Below are 24,814 nucleotides of genomic sequence, written 5' to 3' on the forward strand. Positions count from 1 at the left end.
CACATTTTTTCTAGTCAGCAACAGATTTGAAGATACATTTTAAACTAATTTTTTTGCCTTTGTCTAGTAACAGGTTTTACATCACCTGACTTGTCTCAAATATTTATCATATTAATGTGATTCCTAACAACATGATCTGGTGTGTGAATGCTGGCTGTGGCATAGTCAAGAGTCATATCCCAGGAAGCGGGGACACCAATGTTTAGATACTGAAAAACATCCTTCACTGCCAGGTATTGAATATAGCCATACTCCCCATCTTGTTCTGGATCTGTGTGCATCTCACTGACACTTTCTGCTTTGATGTTTAGTTTTAGGCTTCTAAAGAAGAGATTAGGGCTTTGTGAACTTTAAGCACTCTTCTAATGAAAGTATCAATGTGGAAGGGTCTGAAGTACTGGCCCAGAGCTATGGACAGTCCCCTAACTGTTTGTCAATTTCATGAGCAACGTTTTAACGGTTTACTCATGGGCTCTGAGTATGGGATGTTCATGTTTTTTCCATTGAACTTGACTGTTTCAATCCATATCAACACCAAGCAAAGTCCAAAGCCTTCCAGTTCCACCGAGACCAAAATATTTAAGTGTGAATGGAGAAAAAGAAACAAAGACTATCAAAAAAGAAAATAAATAACTGCAGCTTTCACTCCATGGATGAATGTACCAAATTAGAGTCTCTGTACTCTCCTAACTATGTTCTTTCTAGCTTTGGTGGTTTTGTTTTATGGGTTGGTGCAAACTCTTCCTTCTGTTTCAATTTGCAAATTCTTACATTGCCTCCAAATTTTGCTTTGAGTTCCATATCTGTTGTTATTTTTATTTAGGGTAGCTCCCAATCAAGATCAAGCCCTGCTATACTAGACTTATACTCAATAAATGAAACTCATTTGAAACCACAAGGTCACAAACTCAAGTTGACCATATGCCTTGTTCATTCTCAGTTTCTCACCGTGGGCCACTTTTAACAAAATTTTGAGCGAGCCTTGTCTGATTTCAAGTTTCGCTTGGGAATTCCCAAGTGGCTGTGTTTGTTATGCTATTGAGTTGTCTACTGAACAAGTCACATACCTTTACTGATACGTAAATGTACATTAAGTATGGTAAAATTGGTCACCTCAAATAAGCAGTTAAAATTATTAATAGAAAGTAAAATAAATACTCCTAGCCAGGTGTTTTTCTATTGAAAGGAAATGTAAACAGAGTAAAACAAAAGCTACCACTTACCAGAAAGCAGAAGCCTAACAAATTAAATGCTATTAGACAAGGAAAAGAGCCACCGCTATGTCTCTGATTCTAAGAAAACAGAGCAAAACCTACTGTTTTCTGTCTTTGTGAAATACTCGATCCACTGACACTGTTTAATCTCCCATAAGGTAAATTCATTTTTCTCTTCAAACAAGTATTAATTTGAGCCATAGTTGTGAAGTCAGATATGTTGCGGAAAGCAGGCTTCCACCTGTTTTGCCCGATAAAGCCACTGGGGAAAGGGGATCTCGTTCTAATCTTGCATTTTTCATTTGCTAATATCATGCTGACTGACAAAATGAGTGACAAATGTCAGCAGGTCATTTCTATGGTTGAAAATAGGCCTTAATAAGAAAATTGTAGTAGCAGTACAATCCCTAGCTCCTTTCCATGTCTACATGAAAGTCTTACAAATGAGAAAACCCCATGAAGTTGTAGATCTTAAATTAGCCACCAGAGGGAGACCCATACAACTTGTGAATGTAACCAAAGTACATGAGTAAAAACAGTTGATTCAAGCATTTATGTAAAGGTTACAGCATTTAAGCATGTACGTTCACTTAGATCATACTATAACTCAGCATTTGTGCCATTCATGAGATGGAACCGTCAGAGCAGGGGAGTGGAAGTCAGGACACCCAGATCCTATTTGCAGTTACTGATTTGTTGAGAAGTCGCTTTCAGCCAACGCTTTTGAATTTGAGTGGCTAAAATGCGGCCACCTTCCTGCAGAAAATGTGGCTTGGTTTTGAGAGCTGCTGAGCACACAGAGGGACTAGAATCAGAGCCCCTGAAAAGCAAACCACTTACTTAGGTGACTAACTTCAGGCACAGAAAAGTTTGCAAATTTTGGCCTTAACCTCTCTCTGTCAATCTGTTGCCACATTTGTAAAATGAGTATTAACCTATCACACAAGGCTTAATGTTTGTAAAGAGCTCTAGAGAAGTATAAAGTTACTGACCAGTGGTTATTCTGCTGCTTGTGTCAAATACAGAAGGTGGGGGAGTTTCATTGGCATGCAGGATTCCTAGAATAATAGAAGTTAAAGACAGACAAAATCTCTCTCTTTGTAGTAATTTATAACTTGCTCATTTCCAGATTATCCAGTCACTATCTGACCTGTTAGGACACGCAGACTAGCCCGATGTGCAGAATAGAAAGCTGTGAGTGACTTACTGTGTTCCCTTAGCTACATGCATGTTTCCACTTGCACACTTAGATTTCCCAGCCCTTTCTTCAATTCCATTTATTGCACGTGACTTTGCCATTACTCATGGCATGTGCAAATGAATGGCTTAAGCATGTGCATAAATTTTTGCAGGTTCAGGGCCTAACAGACTTCAAAGGGATTATTTATTGCCTAAAGGATTTTTTGTTTTAAGGATCAAGCCCTCAGAAAGCAGTAGGTTCACTACTCTAACTGATAACTACAAAAACACCCCATATGTTCAACATATGGTAATATTTATTTGATAATTTAAGCACTGGTTAATTGGAGGTTTCAGAGTAGCAGCCATGTTAGTCTGTATTCGCAAAAAGAAAAGGGGTACTTGTGGCACCTTAGAGACTAACCAATTTATTTGAGCATAAGCTACATCAGATGCATCCAATGAAGTGAGCTGTAGCTCACAAAAGCTTATGCTCAAATAAAATCTGTTAGTCTCTAAGGTGCCACAAGTCCTCCTTTTATTTTTGGTTAATTGGAGTATTTGTTTAATTTACTCAAACCCTCAGGAATCAAATAACTTGTTTTCAAAATAATGCATCTTCCACCTTTAATTTGATCATTTTGGGGGTTAGTATAGTCATTGGCTCAAGGAAGTTGCTATGCACTTAGTAAGGAAAGACTAAATGGTGAAAAAGAGAAGAAAAACTCTTCAAGGAAAACTGCTGTAATGTTAATCGATGACTGTGACTAAAAATTGCCTTTTGCAGACTGGGCTAGTGGCATTGTAAGCCCTAGTATATGTTATGATCTGTCTCTGGGAGGTCTGTCGTTAACAAGACAAGCCGCTTAGTGAGTTAGAGGGATGGTCACACCTAAATTCTGAAGGAATTGTACCATCAAATGATTTGTATTAACTCTTAGTGCTCATATCAATCAGCCACACTGAGACATCCAACTGACCCATGCTTCCTTTTCTCAGGTTGGCTCAAAGTTTAGCAGATTGCCTTATGGCAAGTAGACTGGCTGCTTGAATCAAGATGGAACATTGTATGCAGGGACCTGGAGCCCCTACCAGCCATACCTCAGTATTAGGGTGACCAGATGTCCTGATTTTATAGGCACAGTCCTGATATTTGGGGCTTTGTCTTATATAGGTGCCTATTACCACCCACCCCCTGTCCCAATTTTTCATGCTTGTTCTCTGGTCACCCTACTCAGTATAGAAGATGGAGATGGCTGCAAGTTGATCCATTTCATACAGAACAAGTCATTAGGCTCTTAGCACAACAACAATGCGGCAGCTGATTGGCAGAGTCTTTCATGATGCCTGTCCTACCACATGGTTACTTTGAGGGAGGGTCATGTTCCACCTTGATTCCCTTGACTGGGCTCTGGCACTGCAATATACACCCCCAAGTATGCACCAACACTGTAAGCCAACAGCTCACTCATCCATTTATTGCATTTGCTGTACAGTGTTTAGAGTTGTTCCTGTAAAACATTACATGGAAGCAAAGCTGCACATGTTACCACATGACATCAGTTTGTTTGGAGTGCAGCATCCCTGGGCCATTAGGGAACTGTTTCTCTTCATTTCCAAATCCATTAAACAATAGAAGTGAAATGAGGACAAGTGTTAAGGGCTGGAAAGCATGCTGCTACTTGAACTTATTGTCCAGAGCTTTGTCAGTCAATTTGGCAGCATAAACAGCACTAAACTAAAAACCAAACAGATTTTGTCAGTGGCATATCACTATCTGCTAATATTTAAGACAACTCAGAGGAACGGGAGTGTCCAACCGGTACAGTCTCGGATGCAGGAGACCCAGGTTCGAGTCCCTTGTACACCACAGACTTTCTGTGCAACCTTGGCCAAATCATTTAGTCTCTGTTCCTCAGTTCCCCATCTGTAAATAAGGACAATAGCACTTCCCTTTCCTCTTTGAGGATAAATACATTAGTGATTAGCGGGATAGATAGGAATGAGCATGGCACAAAATCTAACGCCGGGTCAGGCTCCAGCATTTCAGCGATTGTGTTGGATACTTGTTCATAGTTTGGCGGCACACTACAAAATTGGGTTAGAGATTTCACCAGGAATAGCCTTGCCTAGGATTTCTGCTTCTGGTCCCACAGGTGAAAAAAACCATCGTTAGAATCTCAAAAAAAGTTTGGTGCTAAAAATAGCCAAGAGTTAAGTGGAAAAGGAGCAGCAGGAGAGGCATATTCTTATTTTAGCCAAACCTATTCATTATCATGCTCTGTGACCAGTAAGTACCTGTTCCATTGTCACTCAAGTTTAGAATGGCAATATTTCAGGTTTTCAGAGCAATGGAGGAGAACTACCTACTTTGTTCTGGATCAGATCCATTGTGGCTCTTTATTCACTTCTCTAGAAAGGCTGTGAGGATGCTTGTTTATACATTGTCACCAATCTCCTCTCTTTCAAAGGCTACCACTAACGCTATAAAGAGAAGATAATAACCACTAATTCTTCCAGCCAGTCTGAATCTCAGAACTGGTGAAGACAATTGCTTAACAAAAACTGCGGGGGGAACGGATGGACGGACAGGACCCAGTGTACTAGAGTGATATCTTTAATTTGATTATTTTTGTAATGAGTAAATTATTGTGTCATTGCTAGAGAGATAGCAACATTTTTTGATGTACGTGAACCCAGACGCCTCCTGCTGTAAGACAAGCCCAAGAAAGAAACCAACAGAACTCCACTGGCCATCACATACAGTCCTCAGCTAAAACCTCTCCAACACATCATCAGTGATCTACAACCCATCCTGGACAACGATCCCCCACTTTCACAGGCCTTGGGAGGCAGGCCAATCCTCGCCCACAGACAACCCGCTAACCTGACGCATATTCTCACCAGCAATGACACACCGCACCATAGTAACTCTAACTCAGGAACCAATCCATGCAACAAACCTCGATGCCCACTCTGCCCACATATCTACACCAGCGACACCATCACAGGACCTAACCAGATGAGCCACACCATCACCGGTTCATTCACCTGCACATCCACCAATGTAATCTACGCCATCATGTGCCAGCAATGCCCCCCTGCTCTGTATGTCAGCCGAACTGGACAGTCCCTACGTAAAAGGATAAAATGGACACAAATCAGATATTAGGAATGGCAATATACAAAAACCTGTAGGAGAACACTTCAACCTCCCTGGACACACAATAGCAGATTTAAAGGTAGCCATCCTGCAGCAAAAAAACTTCAGGACCAGACTTCAAAGAGAAACTGCTGAGCTTCAGTTCATTTGCAAATTGGAAACCATCAACTCAGGATTAAACAAAGACTGTGAATGGCTAGCCAGCTACAAAAGCAGTTTCTCCTCCCTTGGGGTTCACACCTCAGCTGCTAGAAGAGGGCCTCATCCTCCCTGATTGCACTAACCTCGTTATCCCTAGCCTGATTCTTGCTTGCATATTTATACCTGCCTCTGGAAATTTCCACTCCATGCGTCCAACAAAGTGGGTATTCACCCACGAAAGCTCATGCTCCAATATGGCTGTTAGTCTATAAGGTGCCGCAGGACTCTCTGCCGCTTTTACAGATCCAGACTAACACGGTGACCCCTCTGATACTTAACATTTTTGAAATTGTGATGATTTTTAATTGATTTTTTTTAAAAAATAAATTTCAACAAATTTTTCCCTATTTTTTTATTAACTGATTTTTTGGGGGGGCAATGGGGGATTGGTGAAATTTCCCTTTGTCCTCCCAACCAGCTCTAATCAAGTGCTTTGTTCTCAAGTTATAGCCTGTTTTTCATTTTAGATAAATAGCAGCTAACACATGTACATAAAAAAACACATTGATTTGGTTTCCAACCACATGATCTTGTGGGTGAATTTTGTGGCATATGCTGTAGTCATAGACCAGGCATTAATGATACCCACCTTAAGACCCTGAAAAATGTCTGTCATTGCCATATATTGGACATATTCATGAATGTCACCGACTTGCTCCCTGTCTATGTGCATCTCCCTGATATTTTCTGTTTTGATGATTACTTTTGTGTCTGGGCATTTAAGTAAAAGGTGTGAGATGGCTTTGTGAACGCTGATCACCCTCCTGATGAAAGCATCAATAGGGAAGGGTCTAAAGTGCAGGCCCAGCATTATGGCCGTGTCCTTCTGTCCCACTAACCTGTTGATTTCATGTGTGATGGAGTCATCTTTTTATGAAAAAGAATGAGAAAGACGCACAAAAGGGTGCCCACGATTCTCTCACAGAATTTGAATGTTCTTCTTTATTGCCACATGGGTTTTGAACAATCCATTCCTGTGGTGATCAAAGACCTTCAGAGAGCTAACAAAGGAGAAAGGGGCGGAACTTTAAACCACTGATTTTGTCACCATTTCCCTCATTTTAAAGAATGGATTCACCCCTTGCGCAGAGGGCCAACCTAAGGCTTGCACCAGTTAAACACAAAACTCCCATTGATTCCAAGGGGCCAGGATTTTAAGCACAGGGAGGAATTCACCCGTGCCCTGGAGGGGTTGGCCTCTCTGTGCAGACCTCAAACAGAATTTCCTTGAACCTTGGATGGGTAAGGAGTAGAATTCTATTATTATTAATCATCATCATCATCATCATTTTACAGCGGTGCTTAAGAGCCAGCAAAGAACATGATCCCATCGTGCAGTACAAACACAGAATCGGAAGACAGTCCCTGTAGGGTGTTTGTGTGTCTGTGATCTATCATGCACATGGGTCTGAGGAAGTGTGGCCCCACCCATGCCACATTTTACCCCTTATTCCCCCGCCCTCCAGTGCGGCAGTTTCAGCTTTGGCTGGTTGTGAAGCTGCTCCTACCAGCTGGAGTCTCCAGCTGACACTGTTTCAGACCGGCACTGCAGTACTGCAGGAGAGTTTCCTGTTTTTCCATCTAGCATTCTATTGCATTGTAACACTGCAGGAGATCCCCCTTCTGGCTTCTCTTTCCACTCTGAACATTGATTCTCCGAGTCATTAAATGTCATGAACTGTATCGAGAATTTACTACCAATTGATCATCCTTAATTTAAGGCAAGCTACAAAGCAACAGAATGGAATAATGTAGCCTCCAAGTACATCATGTAAGGGCAAATAGTTTAAGAAACTCATCGATACCAGTTAGAAAGACCCCGGCAAATTTCAGTGGGTGAAAGGAAAGGCCAAAGAGACCTGAATGCTACTAAAATTCTAGCATGAGTTTTGAAATTAACATCTAGGAAGAATGTACTCATCGTGCCTTCAAATCCCTCCTTAAAACTCTTTCGCTGCAATGCCTACCAAAAAACTTAGCATTCCAGTAGTCTACAGTTTGTTGAGATCACTGCCTGCCGTATATGACCTGTTTACTTGGGCTTTCTCACCACTCAGTCTCTATCCACCTATTGTCTCTTAGAGTGTAAGCTCTTTTGGGGCAGGAATTGCCTTGGTGTGTGTGGGTGTACAGCACCTAGTGTCACAGTTCAGGGAAACTTATATGGTACAGCAAGAGCATCCACACTCAGGCTTCCAACTGTTGCCTCTCTTGGGTGGAGACCCACATCTCTCCCTTTTGATCAGGGTGCATCCAGGCTGAACAGTCCCCTGCCTTCACTGGATTATTCTCAGCAAGAGACTCTACTTAAGGAGGCCTATTTCCCTTCCCTTCAGAAACTAACAGAGTAATCACCCATGTTATAAGGTACCACACACTTCCCATGCAAGCCTATTTTATTGTTAAGGTAAAAGCACTGCAGAGAAAATATATAAAAACAATGAAAGAACACAGTACATGCCTGCTTATAAGTTTACTAGAGCTCACCCAGCTCTAACCTGGGCTCTGGCAGGAGCAGTCCTTCTAAGCCCCACTCAAGGGGCTTCCTTGTGGGTTCAAGTTCCTCACAGCTTCAGCTCTGAACAAGCACGCTCACAGGTTGAGCTCCCCTTCATACAGTTCTGGAGTCTTTCAGCTGGGGCGTCCAAGAACAGATAATTAGCATGCAATTGGTTTTCCTCCCCAGGGCATAGATTCAAAAAGGATGGATTTGAAGTGGGTCATTTGCATTCCCCTCACCTCCAGACATTTCCTAGGGAATTTACCTTATATGCATTTCCCCAAAAAGTCCTTTGCGGATCCTAACATTTACATTAGTCAAGTCCCTAGAAAAGTTACATACACTCCTACAACAGTTCAAACAATTGTATTTTTAATACAATGGACCCAAAGCTATTTTACCTAGTTCACTAGGTTTAACGTGATTCAGCAAAGTTTATCTTAACTCCATAACGTTTGTCCTGGACATTGCAGCATATGGCCAGCCTGTCACTCCTAGAACAATGGGTCCTGCTCCTTGACCAGGGCTCCTAGGTGCTACCTCAACACGAACAACAATTATAATAATCCCCCACTTCTAGATTGGCCTCAGTGAAACTACACTTATTTACACCAGCGAAAGACCTGATCTTTGTGCTAGAACGCTGTTGGATTGGATCAGAAAATTGACATTATAAAAACGGTTGTGCCTTTCTCAGCATAACTGTGCCAGGCGTCTCTTACGTTACTGACAAAAAACAAGCTTTTACTAGCATTAGCAAGATCTGCACTACCTTTCACGTCGTCAGAGCTGTCAACTAAGAGAATCTCTATCACTGGTGATGAGCAAGGTAGCTTTGCAGATCCCAGGCTCAACTCACAGATCTGGTCCGAAAAAAAAATTATCATTTGACGTATGAACAGAGTAAATATTATGTGAAAATCACTGAAAGAAAATATATGTGGAGCCCCATCCTGTCATTTTTCAGAGGAGATCAGCACTTTAGAGTGTTGCAACATGAACTATTGCAACACGAGGTGCTGACTTGCAACTCCTGGAACAACAAGAGAACAGGGAAAGATTGTCGGCTTAACTTCCCATGCAGAACAAAAACCTGTCACTTATATGCTAATGCTGAGTAAGCAGCATACGTTTTACACACTGGACTTTTATGAGAGCCTGCATGGACTTACATGAATTAAACTAAAATGGCTTTTCATATATCACTGTCCTCATGCATATATATAACAACATATAAATGTGATCTAAGCACAGGAAGCAAAAGTCAGATTATTTCTATCTGGGTGATATTCTTCATTTTAATGAGACATCTGGGATTATTCCCCTGCATGCACAATTCCTATTAACATTTATACAGACACTGACTGGACAGCTGGTGCTGCTACTAGGAAATCTAAATCAGACCAGAATTTGGGGTCTAAGTAGCTTAGGGTAGTTCAGTAGTGACCATTCTAAGTGGCTGTCATGAAGCATTTCATTTCTGAAGGTAGCTAGAACGACTTTGCTGATTCCCCTAACCCAACAAAATCTGTCTGCCACAAGTCATGTCTTTTCAATCCACCAACCTTAAGGTCCAAATCAGCCACCCTTTGCAGGCAGTATAGCTTCAAAAACTGTCTGAAGAGTTGGGAGACAGTGGTAAGTCTCTAGCCCTAAATCTGCCACACATGAACAGGAGGCAGGTGTACACAGTGTTCGAGGCAGTCTTCTGTAGCGGCTTCCTGTGCTGAAGAGACAAATCTGGAAAGGACATCTCCCATATGACTGATGTTCTGCTGCAAAGAGTGGCAAAAAGTCAAGCACAAATTCTCCTAATTGGTCAGCTTTGCAGGATTAGCAGGGGTCTGAGCATCCCTGAAGTTTGGTCTCTGTGTAAGAAGAGCCATTGATACCCAGGTTTGCTGGAATAACAGGGCTATGCTTCAGGAGCAACCTGTATTGGAGCTGCTTTGTGGGAACTAAGGCCTGGAAGAACAAGGGATGAAACTGAGATACACTTTTAAGACCTACCTTAGGAAGGACCCAGGCCTGGAATTAGAAGGCTGAGGTCAGGATTGAGGTGCTCTGGCTAAGTAAGGTGGCTTTCACATGAGCTGCTTACTTGATACATCGCTCTCGGCAGCGCCATCACTTAGTCCCTCATTTTAATGAGCCTCCTAGTCACATTATGAACTGTAATGAAAAACCCTTTGACAAAGAGCCCTACTTCTCCTACCAGAGAATTTGAGTAAATGGGTCCATTGCCTACCATGCTGGAGGGGTATAAGTGAATCAATCTTAATGGATCAAAAGCTGCTCTCATCAAATCTACATTTACTGTAGTGTTTCCAGAGGAGTTCCCCTGGGTCTACAGTAGTGTAAACGAGATCAGAATCAGCCCCAATGATTTTTTGCTTCCTTTAACCCTGCATGAAGGGAAAGCTGGTGTCAATGCATTTCACTCACCTTTAGCATAATAAATTCCTCAGAACTGGGGCTCATCTTTAGGACTTCTCTGTAAAGGGCCAGGCAAACCTCTTATGTGCAATATGGTAGCATCCAGAGGCCCCAGTTTGGAGCAGGTCCCCATTTTTCTGGGTACCATACAAACGTACAAGACAGTATCTGCCTCAAAGAGCTTATGGTCTAAACGAGGTCAAGCCATGGCTCAGGGAGTGCCATGGCAAGAGGGCTGGTTAAAAAACAAGGGTGCATAGGTGAGCCGGCTTTACTTTTTATTCTTGCTTGTTTCATTTCTGTATGAATCGAACAGGAGATTTTAAATGAGCCAGCAAGCCACACCTCACTGTAACTACAGGCAATATGGTAGAGCTAGAGCTACTGTAATAGTTCCTTTAGAAATGAACTAATATTTGATAAGTAATATTTTTACTCCATGTTCTTGCTGGTCCCTCATGGGTTTCTCCAGGAATTTTCCTTGTTTTACCATTGAAAGCAGCAGGACTCTTGAGAAACTCCCCTCCTACTTCTCTATTCATGTCTGTTCTCTGTAATCACGGCTGATGGGAGGGAGGGAGACTCTTGTGTTAAATCTCTCAAGAGCCTCACGGTAGTCCTAGGGCATATAAGAGTTGGATAATATTCCTCTAAATAGTTTGTGAGCCCTCTAGTGCCACTCCCCATCTTCTAAGTTTTAGAAACCAGGCAAAGCACCAGTGTGTTTATGTGGTTAGGCCTCAGTAGCTTGCCTGTATTAAGTAAATGTGGTGATTTGGAACCCCTGTGTTTCCCTGCAGTTTCCACCTACTATGCTACATAAAGAGCAAAAGAGGCACAAATTCTAATCCTGAAAGTTGGTCTACCCACATGAGGCACCTCACAGGATGAAGCAGGACGTGAAATGCCTCTGATCTGAAGGAGCAAGCTAGAATGCTTTCATTTTTTCCTCCTGCCTTTCCTTGCCACACACCCTAACTTGTTAGGCTGGTTAGAGAGAGAGGGTGCAGATTTCTTTATCCTAGCATTTAACAGTCCTTATCCCCAGCTGTTCTTTCTTGCCTGGCTCCCTTTCTTTAATTGGTGCAATTTTTCTATTGCAAGAGCTTTGTTCATTTTACCCACCCCACCAAAAAAAGTGTGTGTGTGTGGAAGGCAGTCTATTTATAGACTAATTCCCCTCCCAAAGTAGTGGGTCTATCAGAAAGGGGAGGGGCAAAGCAAAGCAAAGCGCCCTATATAATTCTGGCCATGTTAGTAGCCAGTCCAAATTAGACCAGGGAAAGAAGGCTTGGGTTACTTATTTCAGGTTGTCTGAGGGCTGATTGAAATACTATACCTTTGCAGGTATTGTGAGTCTGGTGAGCTACAGGAGCCCTTTCCCCAGCTCTGAAAAATTCAGGAGGGTGCAGGGGAAGGTCTGACTCCTGCCCAACTCAGTGAGCTGAGCAGACCCTGAAGAAGCTGCTCCTAAGGGGGGGAACCTACCTCCTTGGGAGCGGAGCCAGCGATCCCTTGAGACTGCTTCCTTCCTTAGGACCCAGGATACAGCTGAGTGGGCTGGGCATGGGAACAGGTGCCCCTCAGAGTGGCTGCCAGCGATCCCTTGAGACTGCTTCCTTCCTTAGGACCCAGGATACAGCTGAGTGGGCTGGGCATGGGAACAGGTGCCCCTCAGAGTGGCTGCAATTGGGGGAGAAGAGCTAGCAGAGAGCAGGTATCTGAGAGGCTGCTGTCCAGTGAGGTAGAGTAGCAGCAATGGGAGTAGGGATGCAAGACAGCTCCTCCATGTGGGTATTAGGAGGAAAAAAACCCAGCACCTGCAGGGGAGCAGTGTAGGCTGAGGAGTGGGCTGGAGAAGCTATCACAGCTTAGTTCAGAAGTAGCTGCTCCTAACACTATGGGGAAACTGGGGAGGGTTCTTAGGACTAGGCACATCCCTGGCAGCAGGAGCTGGCAGAATCTGAGGGGAGGCGTGTAATGGTTCTGTAGCCATCAAACTGCAGTAAGAGGATTGTCTGGATGAGCCAGTCTTCTGGTGTCCCTTAAAGGGAAAGGAGCCCTGAATGAGCCAATATGGGGCAACTGCACCTGACATTCCCCTCTGTAGTTCAGGGCACCCACAGATGTTGCCTTTCTGGGGCCGACCTGTGTCTCTCTCCCTTCTGAGCAGGCTATTCCCAGGCTGTACAGTTCCCTGCCTTCACTGTGTATTTCCCTATAAAGACAGTCTGCCTAAACAGGCCTGCTTGCTTTCTCTTCAAAGACTGATCACAGAGGGATTGCTACAGATCTAAGTTACCACATAGCTCTTGCTAAGCAAGCCTACTTTTCTCTATAACGCTTTTCACCTGAAGAATAAACACAAAGAGAACCTACATGCATGCTAATACTCTTACCAGAGTTCAGCCCAGCTCAGACATGGGTTCTGGCAGGATAAATCCTTCAACAGCCCCCTCCAGCCTAGGGGTTTCCTTGTGGTAACAAATTCATCACAGCTTCAGCTCAGAACAAGCACCCAGTCTGAGGCCTCAGTGGGCCAAATGCTTCCAATTCTTCCCTAAGGATTGGGGAGTTCCAAGATCAGCAGTCTTGTCCATTTGCTGGATCATGAAGAGGGCCATGAGCCAGTCTAAACACAGGTTATTTATCCAAGAGTCTCTGCTGGAGAATCCAGGTTGAACTAGTATATGCATCTCTCTCCAGGAAGTAGGCTCACAGGCTGATATTGGGGGAGGTTCATTAGCATTCCCCATCCCTGCTGGAGAAGGTACATACAATGCTCCAATCCCACATACACATTTTGACAACAATATATCCCAAAGGTATTAATCCTAATTTGATACATTTAGATTTAGATGCTTAAGTACCTTTAAAATCTGGCCCCAAGTCACTTTTGAAATAGGACTTAGGTTCCTAAATCAGGGGACTCTTTTGAAAATTTTACTCACTATGGTCCAGTTACTGGCTTTAAGGTTCACAAATCATTCCTCAGCCTTGATGAAGGGACATTCTGTGATCTCAGGAACCAGAAGAGAATGCAAATAGCTTGACAGCATGAGCTCTCCAGCAGGATTTCCAGAACAAAATGGTTTCAAACTTTGAATAAGTTTTCAATATCTGAACTGGCTCTCAAAACCCTTTGAGGTTTTCCCCCATCCGTGTTTCCTGCACTGTCAAAAGCCTCATTCCCACAGAATCTAAAACAGGATCTCCTAGCCCCACTCAGGCATTACCTAGGGCCTCCATTTGCAAAGGGTTTAAAGGATTAGCTGCACTGATCTCACCAACTCCTAAACCCTCTCCAAGCCTTTGAAAATGCAGTGAATTATTTTCTAATATAAATACCTGTTAGAGGCCCTTTTTTCAAGACAGTGAAATATGAATCTGGCTTTTTGCTGTCTTCAGGTAGGTAAAAGCCACACAGGACACATTGTCAGGTTTAATACAGTAGAACGCCTCTTGATCTCTTTGGTCTAGCCATTGACATAATTCAGCCTTTGTAGTTAGATTAAGACCACATTCAGTGTGAACAGCCAACGTTCCACCACCAATCAGGACCAGAAAAGGTATTTTTTCATACCCTTTCTTCCATGCTCTCTGCAGGGCAAAAACTGTCCTTTACTGGGGATGGATGAGCAAGAGGGAAACTGTAACTCTGCCCTCCCAAAATCAAGTGAAATTAACCAATTGTTATAATCGTCAATGTGTTCAGACATTCCAACCTGGAGTTTAAAGAAATATATCCTTGCTCTCAACAAATCTGCTCCATATTCCTTTCTTTTGCCTTAGCAATTATACAGATTAAGTCAATAGTGAAGAGGTTTCCAGTGCAGTAGGTGGTGATGTAGTTTAATACAACAGCCATGCTCTGTTTAGCATGTCAGGGAAAGAGATCTGAGATATTAGCCTATCCATTTTCTTGAGGACGTCCTTTAGTTCCCGTTCTGTTCCCATCTGTCGGATTGCAGATTGCAATGCAGAATGTACCATACTTCCAAGGCCAGTTCAGATTCCCGTTGGACTTGATGGCAAAAATCTCTATTAACTTCAATGGCAGCAAGATTTACTTCCAAGCTTCTCTGTGACAGTTCATGTTGACCTCTAAAGTTGGTAAGCTCAGGTGTGCAACAAGAAAAATAATTAGAATGAGAAATTATATATGGAGGTCTCAAGGCCAGAAGGTGCCATGCTGATTATCTAGTCTGACCTCTTGGATAGCCCAGGTCAGAGTCCTTCATTCAGTGATTCCTGCAGTGGAGGGAATTTCTCTTTCTGCTCCAGCAGTAAATACTATTGAATGCAATAACTTGTGGTTGAACTAGAACATCTCTCTTAGAAAGATGTGTGGTATCTATTTAGAGACTCCAAATGGTGGTGACTTTACCACTTCTCTGAATAAGTTGTTTCTGGGTTTAAATTACTCTCACTTTTATCTTTTTCCAATTCGATTTTTTCTAATTTAATCTTCCAGGTACAGGATCTTGCTACACCATTGTCTTCTAGCTTAAAGACCCCCTTCATATCAGATATGTTCTTCATGTTTAGGTGCTTCTAAACTGGGTGATCAATTCAGCTTGCTAGAAAAGAACAAATGTGAGTCCTCATTGATTTTATGAGCTATGCGCCTATTTATTCTTTCCTGAAAAAATAGTAATGGTTTTAAATCAACATCACCAAAAGGATTCACTGGAATTAATTAAGCCACAGGTTCTCACCACTGAAGTTCCACTGTGAGATAATTGACCACAATACAAGTTATTTATCATGTACTGAAGATGAAAGCACATAATGCCTTCAAGCTCACTTATCTCTCAGAGAAATAACCTGCATAGGGATTGTTGTGATCATAGCACATCATTAAAATGATTAAGCCAAGGTAAATATTTTGAAGTGCTAAAAATGTTTTCATGGTGTGCAATATCCTGCCGAGTAACACGAAGGGCAATCAAAGCTAAACCCCGACTGGTTCTTGTAAGCTTCTGACATATTGTACTCTGACTGTGGGATCTCTCATCCTAGGCATGGGCGGAACACCAGGGAACACCCCGGTGCTAGGGCAGGCAGTGCTGAGGGTGTACTTCCTTCTGTGCTAGTCCTGACTCGATACCACAGGGTGGTACAGGGGCACTGTACTATGGGGGATTCACATGGCATGTAAAACTAAGGTTGTGAAGAGAGACATTTCTATCAGCACAATGGGTAATATTTTCATTAGCACCTAAGTCATTTCGGAGCACTCTATGTCATTTCTCATCAAAACCAGACATGTTAATCCCAGTATCCGTTTTAAATTCCAGTTTGCAAACTGGTCATTTTATTCTGTAATGTAACTCCCCGGTGTTTCAGTAGACTAGGATGTTCTTCCATTCCTACCCTAACGTGCTGTATATTGTTCACTTTTAACAAGCATCCCCAAAGAGGAATCTCCTGACCCAACCTAATAAATTGCTGGAGAGGGTTTTACAGGGCAGGGGCAAAGTGAGACTCTGTAACGGGTTTCCCTTGCCCAAACTCCTTGGGGAACTCTGCTGTTAAGTATTTTGTCATATGAGGAGGTCCTCTGCCCTGACATCCTAGAACTCAACAAGCTGTAGGGAACTAGGGTCTGGAGCGCATGCCCTTCCTTTCATAATTATTCCTAGGGAGTCACCAACTTCTCTTTCCCCTTTCTTCTCATCTCGTGTTGGGGTTCATATGGTGTTCCAGGATGCTGCTCTCCTGCCTCTTCCCCAGCACCCTAACTCTATTGGCCAAAGATGAACTGAGCAAAGCACGTGTTCACCTTGTTCTTGGGGTGAATTTGTGTAAGGGCAGCGACTTGCCCTGAAATTCTTGGTTTAACATTTCGCCTCCTGCCACTGTTGGGCAGAACAGCGTATGCTGGCTGGTGGCTAAGGCCGCACTGTGCAGCATAAACATAATTATAAAGGTGCTAGATAAATGTTTGCCAAACTCTTGAAAAGTAATTAGCATTTTGGGGTTCCCAACTTGAGACCCATTGGCTGGAATCTGAAGTGGGACAAATTCAGCCCACTCGAATAATTAAACTGGGGATATGGTGGATTCTTCATCACTTGAAGTCTTTAAATCAAGACTGGACACCTTTATAAGAGATCTGAGAGCAGTTCTGGGCTTGATGCAGAAATCACTGGGTGAGGTTCTCTGGCCTGGTTTATACAGGAGGTCAGACGAGATAATCATAATGGTCCCTTCTGGCCTCATGAATCTAGGAGAACCCTAAAAGGGCCTGATTTTCAAAGAGTGCTGAACATCCATCTCCTGAAAATCACGCTCTTTGAAAATATCTCAAGTTGAGCTCCTGAAAATTGAGGCATCTGAAATCCCTCATCACTTTTGAAAGCCTTGGCTGTCTGCTGTTATTTCCAGATGAAACCAAATCAAGGTCAGTAGAAGATTTACATGTTTCTTCAGTCCCTTTGAGGTATAAGGTTTAATTCATCTCCTTATCACTGAGTCTCTCAAAGAAAGATTAATTTCATAGGTAAAGATTTCAAATGGTAGCTTAGCAAAAAAAAAAAAAAAAAAACCTAAAAACGCTTTTGTAGATTCAGCCCCACCTTTTTAAGTTTATTTCTCAATGGAATTTCAATTTATTCTGAATTCTTCTTGCTCACCAGTTCCAGAAACATTTGTTAACTAAACCTCTTGCAATTTGTACATTACCTGGTTATAGCAATGGCTAAGATGCAGATATCAGAAACAGGGATTCTGGGAAAGGCCTGAGCAAGCAGAATTCTTGACTTTTCTTAAAAGGGACCTCTGTGTAGCCAGATTAAGCTAATTGAAAGTTGGAGTAACATAAGCAAACAAAACCAATTGTGGAGGAGCGAAACAGACCTAAAGAGACAACTCCCTCCTTAGGCTTCAACCCTGCAAATGACTAAGTGAACAATCCCTGGAATCCACATGGACTCAGTGCTGGGGCTATAAAGAGCGTCCAGTATTGGCTCTGGATCTGGCAAGCTGATCCATGCCGGTGCACCACACAGAGAGCACCAATAATCTCAATGGCCTTGGATTGGGAGCATGGAAAGAAATGTTTATCTACACTTGAGGATTGCAATTCATTGCAGCACCAGCAGATGCTAACATAGAACAGCACAAACCTCACATGCAGTTATTGCTGGAATATACAGTCCTGTTGAGTTTTCATTTTGTTTTTCTAGTTTATTTTTTGCAGATTGGGGGGGGTAAAAATAATTATGAACTGTCCTAGTTTTTCTCCTTTTTATATTTTATTCTTTCTTAATTGGCATTTTTCTTGGAATATTTTTAAATAATGTTTATTCTTGCTTCTGAAGCAATTCTGTTGTATGGTGAATTTTGTCTAGTTTTCCCTATATTATGCAATAGAGTTCCTGTTTTTATGTATTGGAATATTTTAAGGTTCTGATTTAGTACAAATTGGTCATGCATTTTGGCAAAAGGCAGATAAAAACACCAAAGCTGTACATTATCTTTTCACTGAGGGCCCAGTCTTGTAGCCTTAAGTGTGCCTGTAAGTCCTACCAACATCAGTGAGAGTTGTGTGACTGCATACGCTGTAGGATTGTCTCCTCAGATAGTACTTTTATTTATGTAAATTTGAAGAACGTTAACCAAACTTATCAGCTTCAAACAATTAGGTAAAAAGCAGATCAAGTTTACCTACTCTGGAGTCCCCTTGGATCATTTCTGTGGGGTTTACAGACATATTTGCCTATTTTAAAAAAGTACATCTGGTGACTACCTGAACAGCAAGGGAAGGAAACTGACTAAGGCTCCATTCCTGCACATATGCATGCAAGTAACTTTACTCATGTGAACGACCCCATTCATTTCAATGGTATTATCCACAGGAATAAAGTTATTCACATGTATAAGTGTTTGAAAGTTCCCTGTGCAATAATAATGGTCACATAGTTTCCTGGTAATAAAATAACTGTTAGCCCTTACATAGGCTTCTTAGGATTTGTAATCTTCAAGGTACTTTGTGAAAAATTATCTATACACACACTGATTTTAACATCTTGATTTAAATAGACATACATAAGTTACTAACAAATGAGATGCAACCAAATCACCATGTAAATCATTGTCATCTACACATTTACAAACAAATTTTACCGTCAGGGTCTCTCTTTTGAGCTGCTTTTGGTAGCTTCCTCTGCAGGGACCTGTTTTAGTATTAAATGAGCTTGGTACAAACAGAAAGTGTGGAACAAGCTCAGATGAGGAAAAGATCTTCTTTCCCTCCCCTTTTCCTCAAGGTCTTTGATGCTTTATTTTGGTTTAATCACATGGTATTGCTTGAGGAAGCTCGACTGTTTATGGGGGAGGTTCCTTTGTGATGAAGATTGAAATTCCCATATGAAACATTCTCTCTCACAGGTGCCTCTGGCTCCTGCCACTTTGACTTCATGTGCAAAAAAATAATGATTTTTTGACCAAATTCAGAAAGGTGCATCATCCCCACTTGGTGCCTCATGCTCTTCGCAACTTCATTTCTCTCTTGGAAATCCTTTGCATAGTGAGATCAGTGCTGGGCTGGCAGCTCAGTCTTCTGCTTCTCCCTAGATCCGTTTCAGCCAGAGCTACAACCATGTCAGTGTCTCTTCACCATCCCACCAACGTCCAGACCTGGAGAGACTCCCTTCTGGTAGGGAAGGGGAATTCAGGGCTTGAAGCTTCTCTCATTTGCACTGGTGTAGATCAGGAGTAAATCCACTGAAGTCAATGGGTTACACCAGAGAGATCAGAATTAGTCATCCATCTCCATCGTCTAATCCATCCACAAACCCTCAGCTGAGACTCCAAACTTGGGGACAATTAGTGCCAATCACAAGTGTGGTTTTTCCCAATGACACCTGTCCAGGAGAAAATTAGTCTCTTCACACAGGCCCCTGAGCAGCCGCTAGATCAGAAAAGTGTTTGGTCAGTACAAGCCCAGACTGGATTCAAGCCAGCGGCCTGGCGGCTGAACGGCTCCTCACACATTATCAGCACCTGAGCTGTTGGTCCCCACACTCAGGAGCATCCCGAGGGGTTGAACTGGTTGGTTTCCAGATGAATTAATTCTGAGCTGTTGCAAGGTGTGACAGGGTTGGGACTCACCACCGCAGGGCCTCCTGCTGACTCATCAGGGAATTAGCTCAGTCCAGTGTCGAGCGCCCTCCACTGGTGGTGTCCTGTCAGTCTCTCACCCTCTCTTGGCACCTGGACCTGTGTTGCTCCCTCCTTGCAGCGTCCTCTTCAAGACACTGCCCTCCGGCAGTGCCTCTTAGTCCTCATTCACTCCCTTATGGGGCGGGGGGGGGTATCAGCGGTCTTTCACTTTGCCCAGCCACAGCAGCCAACCACACCCTAAAGTCTAACCCCTTTTGCCAGGGGTCCAGTGCAGTCCACTATCACTACATCCAATGGCTGGGTGTATGTGCCAGGGGGGAAAGGGGGTGAGGGGACCCAGGCCCACCCTATACTCTGTGTCCCGACCTAGGGACCCTTTGGCAGCAGCCTTCCTGCCCTCCTCTCCCCTTGTCTGCCTCTCTCCCTGGGTTGCTTCCCCTTCATCACCTTTGCACCGGCCCGGCCCTTCCCTCGGGGCCTGCAGCCTGGGCTGGAGTTCCTTCTGCTCCCCCGCCCCGCCCCGCCCCGCCATCCCTGGTGCTAGTCCCCTTGCACAGAAGTCAGACCTTCACCCTTTGAAACCCTGGGAGAGACTGCCTGCTCCCTTCCTGGGCAGCCTTTATATAGGGCTGAGCCTGGCCCTGATTGGCTATCTCTTACTCAGCCTCTGATTGGCTCCCTAGCAAGCCTTCTCTGATTGGCCGCCTACCTGCACAGCCTCTCTGGCCTGCTGGAGCCCCCACTAGTATAGGAGTGGGGCAGCCACCCCACTACACAAGGCAGTCAGTGTTCCAGCGCCCCTCTACAGGGAGCCACTTGTGTGACTCTCCTGCCTTGGGGCACAGCTGGGGCAGCAAAATTACCTAAGCAGTTGCCAAAAAATTCCATCAAATGACCAACGTAGGTACATTACTTCTGCTTTGTCGAGCTAAGAGCCAAAGCACTGTCACGTCTCATGAACATCCCATGCACTACATCCTGGTCCTGTCATGGGATAACTGTTGTAACAGAGCTGACAGAAACTTCCCCTGGCAATGGAGATATCTGTTTGTCTGTGCACACTGTTTGAAGTGTTCCACTCTCCAGGACAAGGGTGTTTTAAGGAGGAACTGGTGAAATTCACTCAGTGAAAGGTTAGGCTATTGGTTTGAGGTCTGGTTGAAGGTTCAGGCCAGTTCCTTTTCTCCCTGTAGCAGATCATGGTGGACTCTTTACGCACAGATGTCATTATCCTGCATGTTAGTGAGGCAAGGCACACTCTGCTACAAACCCTAATTAAAATCACTCTAATTTGCAAAGTTGCGTAATTACTGGAGATGGTCCCATGGGAACATTGTTTGGATCTGGATTAGGGTTAGGCTGAAATTTCTGGTTGGGAGCTCAAAATCTAATCAGGATGAGGGCTCAGGTTTAGGTTTGTCAGATATATCATAGAAATCTCAAATGGCGAGAAGGCTCACAAGAAAATGTTCATGACTCTCACATGGAATGGTCCTCATGTGATTTTCACTATGTTGGGCTGTATCAGAACCAAAACCAACTTTTTCTCAACAAAAAGAAAAGGAGTACTTGTGGGACCTTAGAGACTAACCAATTTATTTGAGCATAGACTTTCGTGAGCTACAGCTCACTTGCTTTTTGCGAATACAGACTAACACGGCTGTTACTCTGAAATTTCTCAACAAAAGAGGTTTTCAGATTCATGAAAATTTTCATATCAGAGAGTCTGCAGAAATGTTTAATCTTTGCAGTGAAAAGTCAAAAATGACTACTGAACATTATATATTTTTTATTTTCCATCACATTTTTCCATGGGGAAATTTGTTTTCCTTACAAGCTCTAATTGTTTTTTACTAGACCTAAATATATGCCCATTTTACATATGAGTAACTGAAGCACAGAGAGAGTCATGGACTTGCCTGAGGTCACAGAAGGAGTTTATAACAGAACCTGGATTTGAACACAGACCTCTGAAGTGCCAAGCCAATCCTGCTCTAACCCTTTAACCATAAGTCCCTACTCCCCCTTAACATAAAATAATCAAATCCAGCCTTCATCCAAACCCCAACAAATCTGCCTTTTTTTTATTTAGAATGTTTTATTACATATTTCATCTAACTAAACAAAGCTTTATGAAACTCTTACTGTTAATCAAGTTACAAAAGAATCCTCCAGCTTTAACTATGTTATTTGCCTTACATATGTCTTCTCATATCCGGTAACTCTTTGCGAGCTATGAGAAAAAGGGGAGAAAAACAAAGTCTTAAACATACCAGCAGCTATTGATTCATCAGTGAAATTCACATTCTGCTTATGCCAGCATTCCCCATTTTACTTTACGTACATTTTAGCCAACAATAACGGTATGGCATGTTTTTACTGGTTTCCATTTGATTTTTGCGTGTGTGCAGACTGAAAAGCTGCAGATATGATCTTTTTACTAGTGTTCGCACAAACGGGAAGGGAATATCTGTTGCCATTATTTTCCCAACAGTTCCCTATTTCTATTCCACGGATACAAAGGAACAGCACACTTATGGATACATGTGTGGGCAACTGTGCAGTGAGGTACATTTGTGTTATCTCTGTATTATCTTTGTCAATATGTTTATACGAAGGGGACTGGGTAGTTAGTCTACCTCTTTTCTAGGCAGTGAAAGTTTTCCCATTGTTGTTACTTTCCAGATTCCACATGGCAACTCAAGCTTTGTGGAGATTTCCATTGTCTTGTCAGTATATTATGTGCTGCCACAATTGTGTGTGCATGTAACCATAGCAGGGCTGACCCAGCCTGCCTTGCTCCCCACTGGTGTGGCAGTTTCCCCTTCTTCCGCAGCTAATCCAGATTCACACTCTAGGTGTTTTCTCAACAACTCCCCCAGTTTGGGTGTTTGGTTAAAACACTACAAGAACTCCCACTCACCATTGCTAGCTGGCTCACAACCCTCGGTGTAGGGCTCTTAGTCTTTTCCAGTCTTCTTCGATGGCTCGTACTCCCCAGGCACTTTGGCTCAGAGCCACAGAGAGTCTGTCTGAATACTACAGCTTGCATAGCCCTCCTACCCCCCTTGAGTCTCTCCTGTAATTCAGGCCACACTTATATTCCCCATCAGGGTCTGAGTCACATGCTCCCATTATGTGATCCCTGGACTCATTCACCCAGACAGGCTAAACCTAGCACAGGTGAGGCTGAGCCTCCAGCCCTCTTAAAGGGCCATTTCACTCTGTGACAGTAATGTTTTAAACTGATCTATTAAGGGAAATATACCAAGTAGAAAAGTACCAATATACCAAATTAAGGGAATATACCAAGTAGAAAAGCTTGTGGGAGTTAGCAAATGTAATACCCTTGATTAGAATTTAGATTTTTTTTTCCTAGAATGAAAAGAGCCTGATCTTCAGCTGGTGTAAACTGCTGCAGTTCCTTTGAAGTCAACAAAGTTACACCAACTTATAAAAACCAAAAATCGGACTCAAAGGCTTGTGGGCAAGTCCCACTCATATGAGCAGCTAAATATATATTTCCTAGCAGAAATTAGAGGGCCATGTCTTAATTGCATCTATTTTGTGAGTGTTGAAAATCCAATACATTGTTTTGATTAGCACTTCATTGACTGTGTGTGATATTGAATAGAACTGGGTGAAATACTGTGAATTTCCCCCCCCACATTTAAAATTTCAGTTCCAAATTTTGACCAGGTCTAATACTGGACATTATTTATTCCATCCCCAGATCAATCTGTCTGCTTCTATAAATTTAACTTTAAAAATGTCCCCATATTTTTCAAAACACGATGCCTTTTTTATAATGAAGATTTATCAAAGCACCACATACACTTATTTTTTAAACCCAATTTTGAATGTGCACCACTTTTCTGCAGGCACTCTGATTTTGTTTTTCTTTTTGTTTTGTCCTTAGTTTAAAATGTTGCTAAATTGCATACACTGAAAAACAGGGACCTGCAGTTTGGTAAACTGTTGTATGTCATCAATAATCAAAACAATTCCCATCGCATAATCCAGCGAATCGAACTACTTCTTTGATTGTGCTCACAATTTAATTAGTGATCTCAACAGTCATGTCCAAATAGTTCATAATGATCTACAAATGCCTACAAAGGAAAGCTAGCTGAATGTTTCCCGGCCCAGCCTTTAGTAAAACTTGACTAGAGTTGGTCAACGTTTTCCATATTCTTAATGTTCAATGAAAATTTTTCTCGACAATTCTATTTTTAACAAACCCTCATCTTCCATTCACTTTTTTTTAACCACAGTTACAAGTGTCATTGAAAAAATTCATGGTATTTGATCAGCTATAGAGGTGGGAGAAATTTTCCAAGAATATCATCATAAAAATATTGATTAAAAAAAAGGCCATGAAAAGTTTTGGGGGTTTTCAACCAGCTCTATTTTTAACCATCTTTACCATTAGCCTCCACAGGGGAATGTGTATTATTTGGACCAGATGCTTAGCTGGTGTAAATTGGTGTAATTTCATTCTTCAGTTGTTCTACACCCCACCAACCAAATACCTTGGTCAAGTGTGTGGGAAGAGCTGTTTGTTTAAATGTATGGAGGAATTAGGAGTGCGTACGTGTGCACACATGCAACAACCAGAGAATGCTAAGGAAGGAGAGTGATTTAAGATGCAATATAGGACAAATAAAATGGAGATTAAAAGGAGGATTTTACTAAGGAATAATTGTTTTCTGTATACTCTCATTGCAAAGTGCTTGTAAAAGCTACCCTCATAAACTAATCTGCCATTACATGTGTTTTTAATGAATCAGCAATTCAGATCTCTGTATGTTTTCTAGGAACACTTCCATGAGGGATCTTTGTACTGGAATGACCTCTGCAGCCTTCCCCAAATGAAAACAGACAAGAGCTTGAGAAGCTGAGGCCATGGAAAGAACCTGCAGTCATGGATTCTAGCATCCAAATGGAATTTCTCTCTCTCTCCGCTGCAATCAGTTTTTTCTCCTCACAGAC

The 24,814-nt window shown here is 42.6% G+C and overlaps 1 protein-coding gene across 1 annotated transcript; it reads right to left on the reverse strand.

The window, feature by feature from the left end:
* Window positions 1–6,215: 6,215 nt before the first annotated feature.
* On the reverse strand, window positions 6,216–14,362 carry LOC311511241 (NXPE family member 1-like; the record flags this gene model as incomplete). Its single annotated transcript, XM_084611655.1, is given in 6 exon segments — window positions 6,216–6,301; window positions 6,304–6,624; window positions 9,006–9,120; window positions 14,093–14,308; window positions 14,311–14,322; window positions 14,324–14,362. Coding segments are annotated over 6 exon segments (789 nt in total), but the record flags the coding sequence as incomplete, so codon positions are not given.
* Window positions 14,363–24,814: the final 10,452 nt, after the last annotated feature.

This window comes from Lepidochelys olivacea, assembly GCF_965140295.1.
Source record: "Lepidochelys olivacea isolate rLepOli2 genome assembly, chromosome: 22".
NCBI classification, from domain to species: domain Eukaryota; kingdom Metazoa; phylum Chordata; order Testudines; family Cheloniidae; genus Lepidochelys; species Lepidochelys olivacea.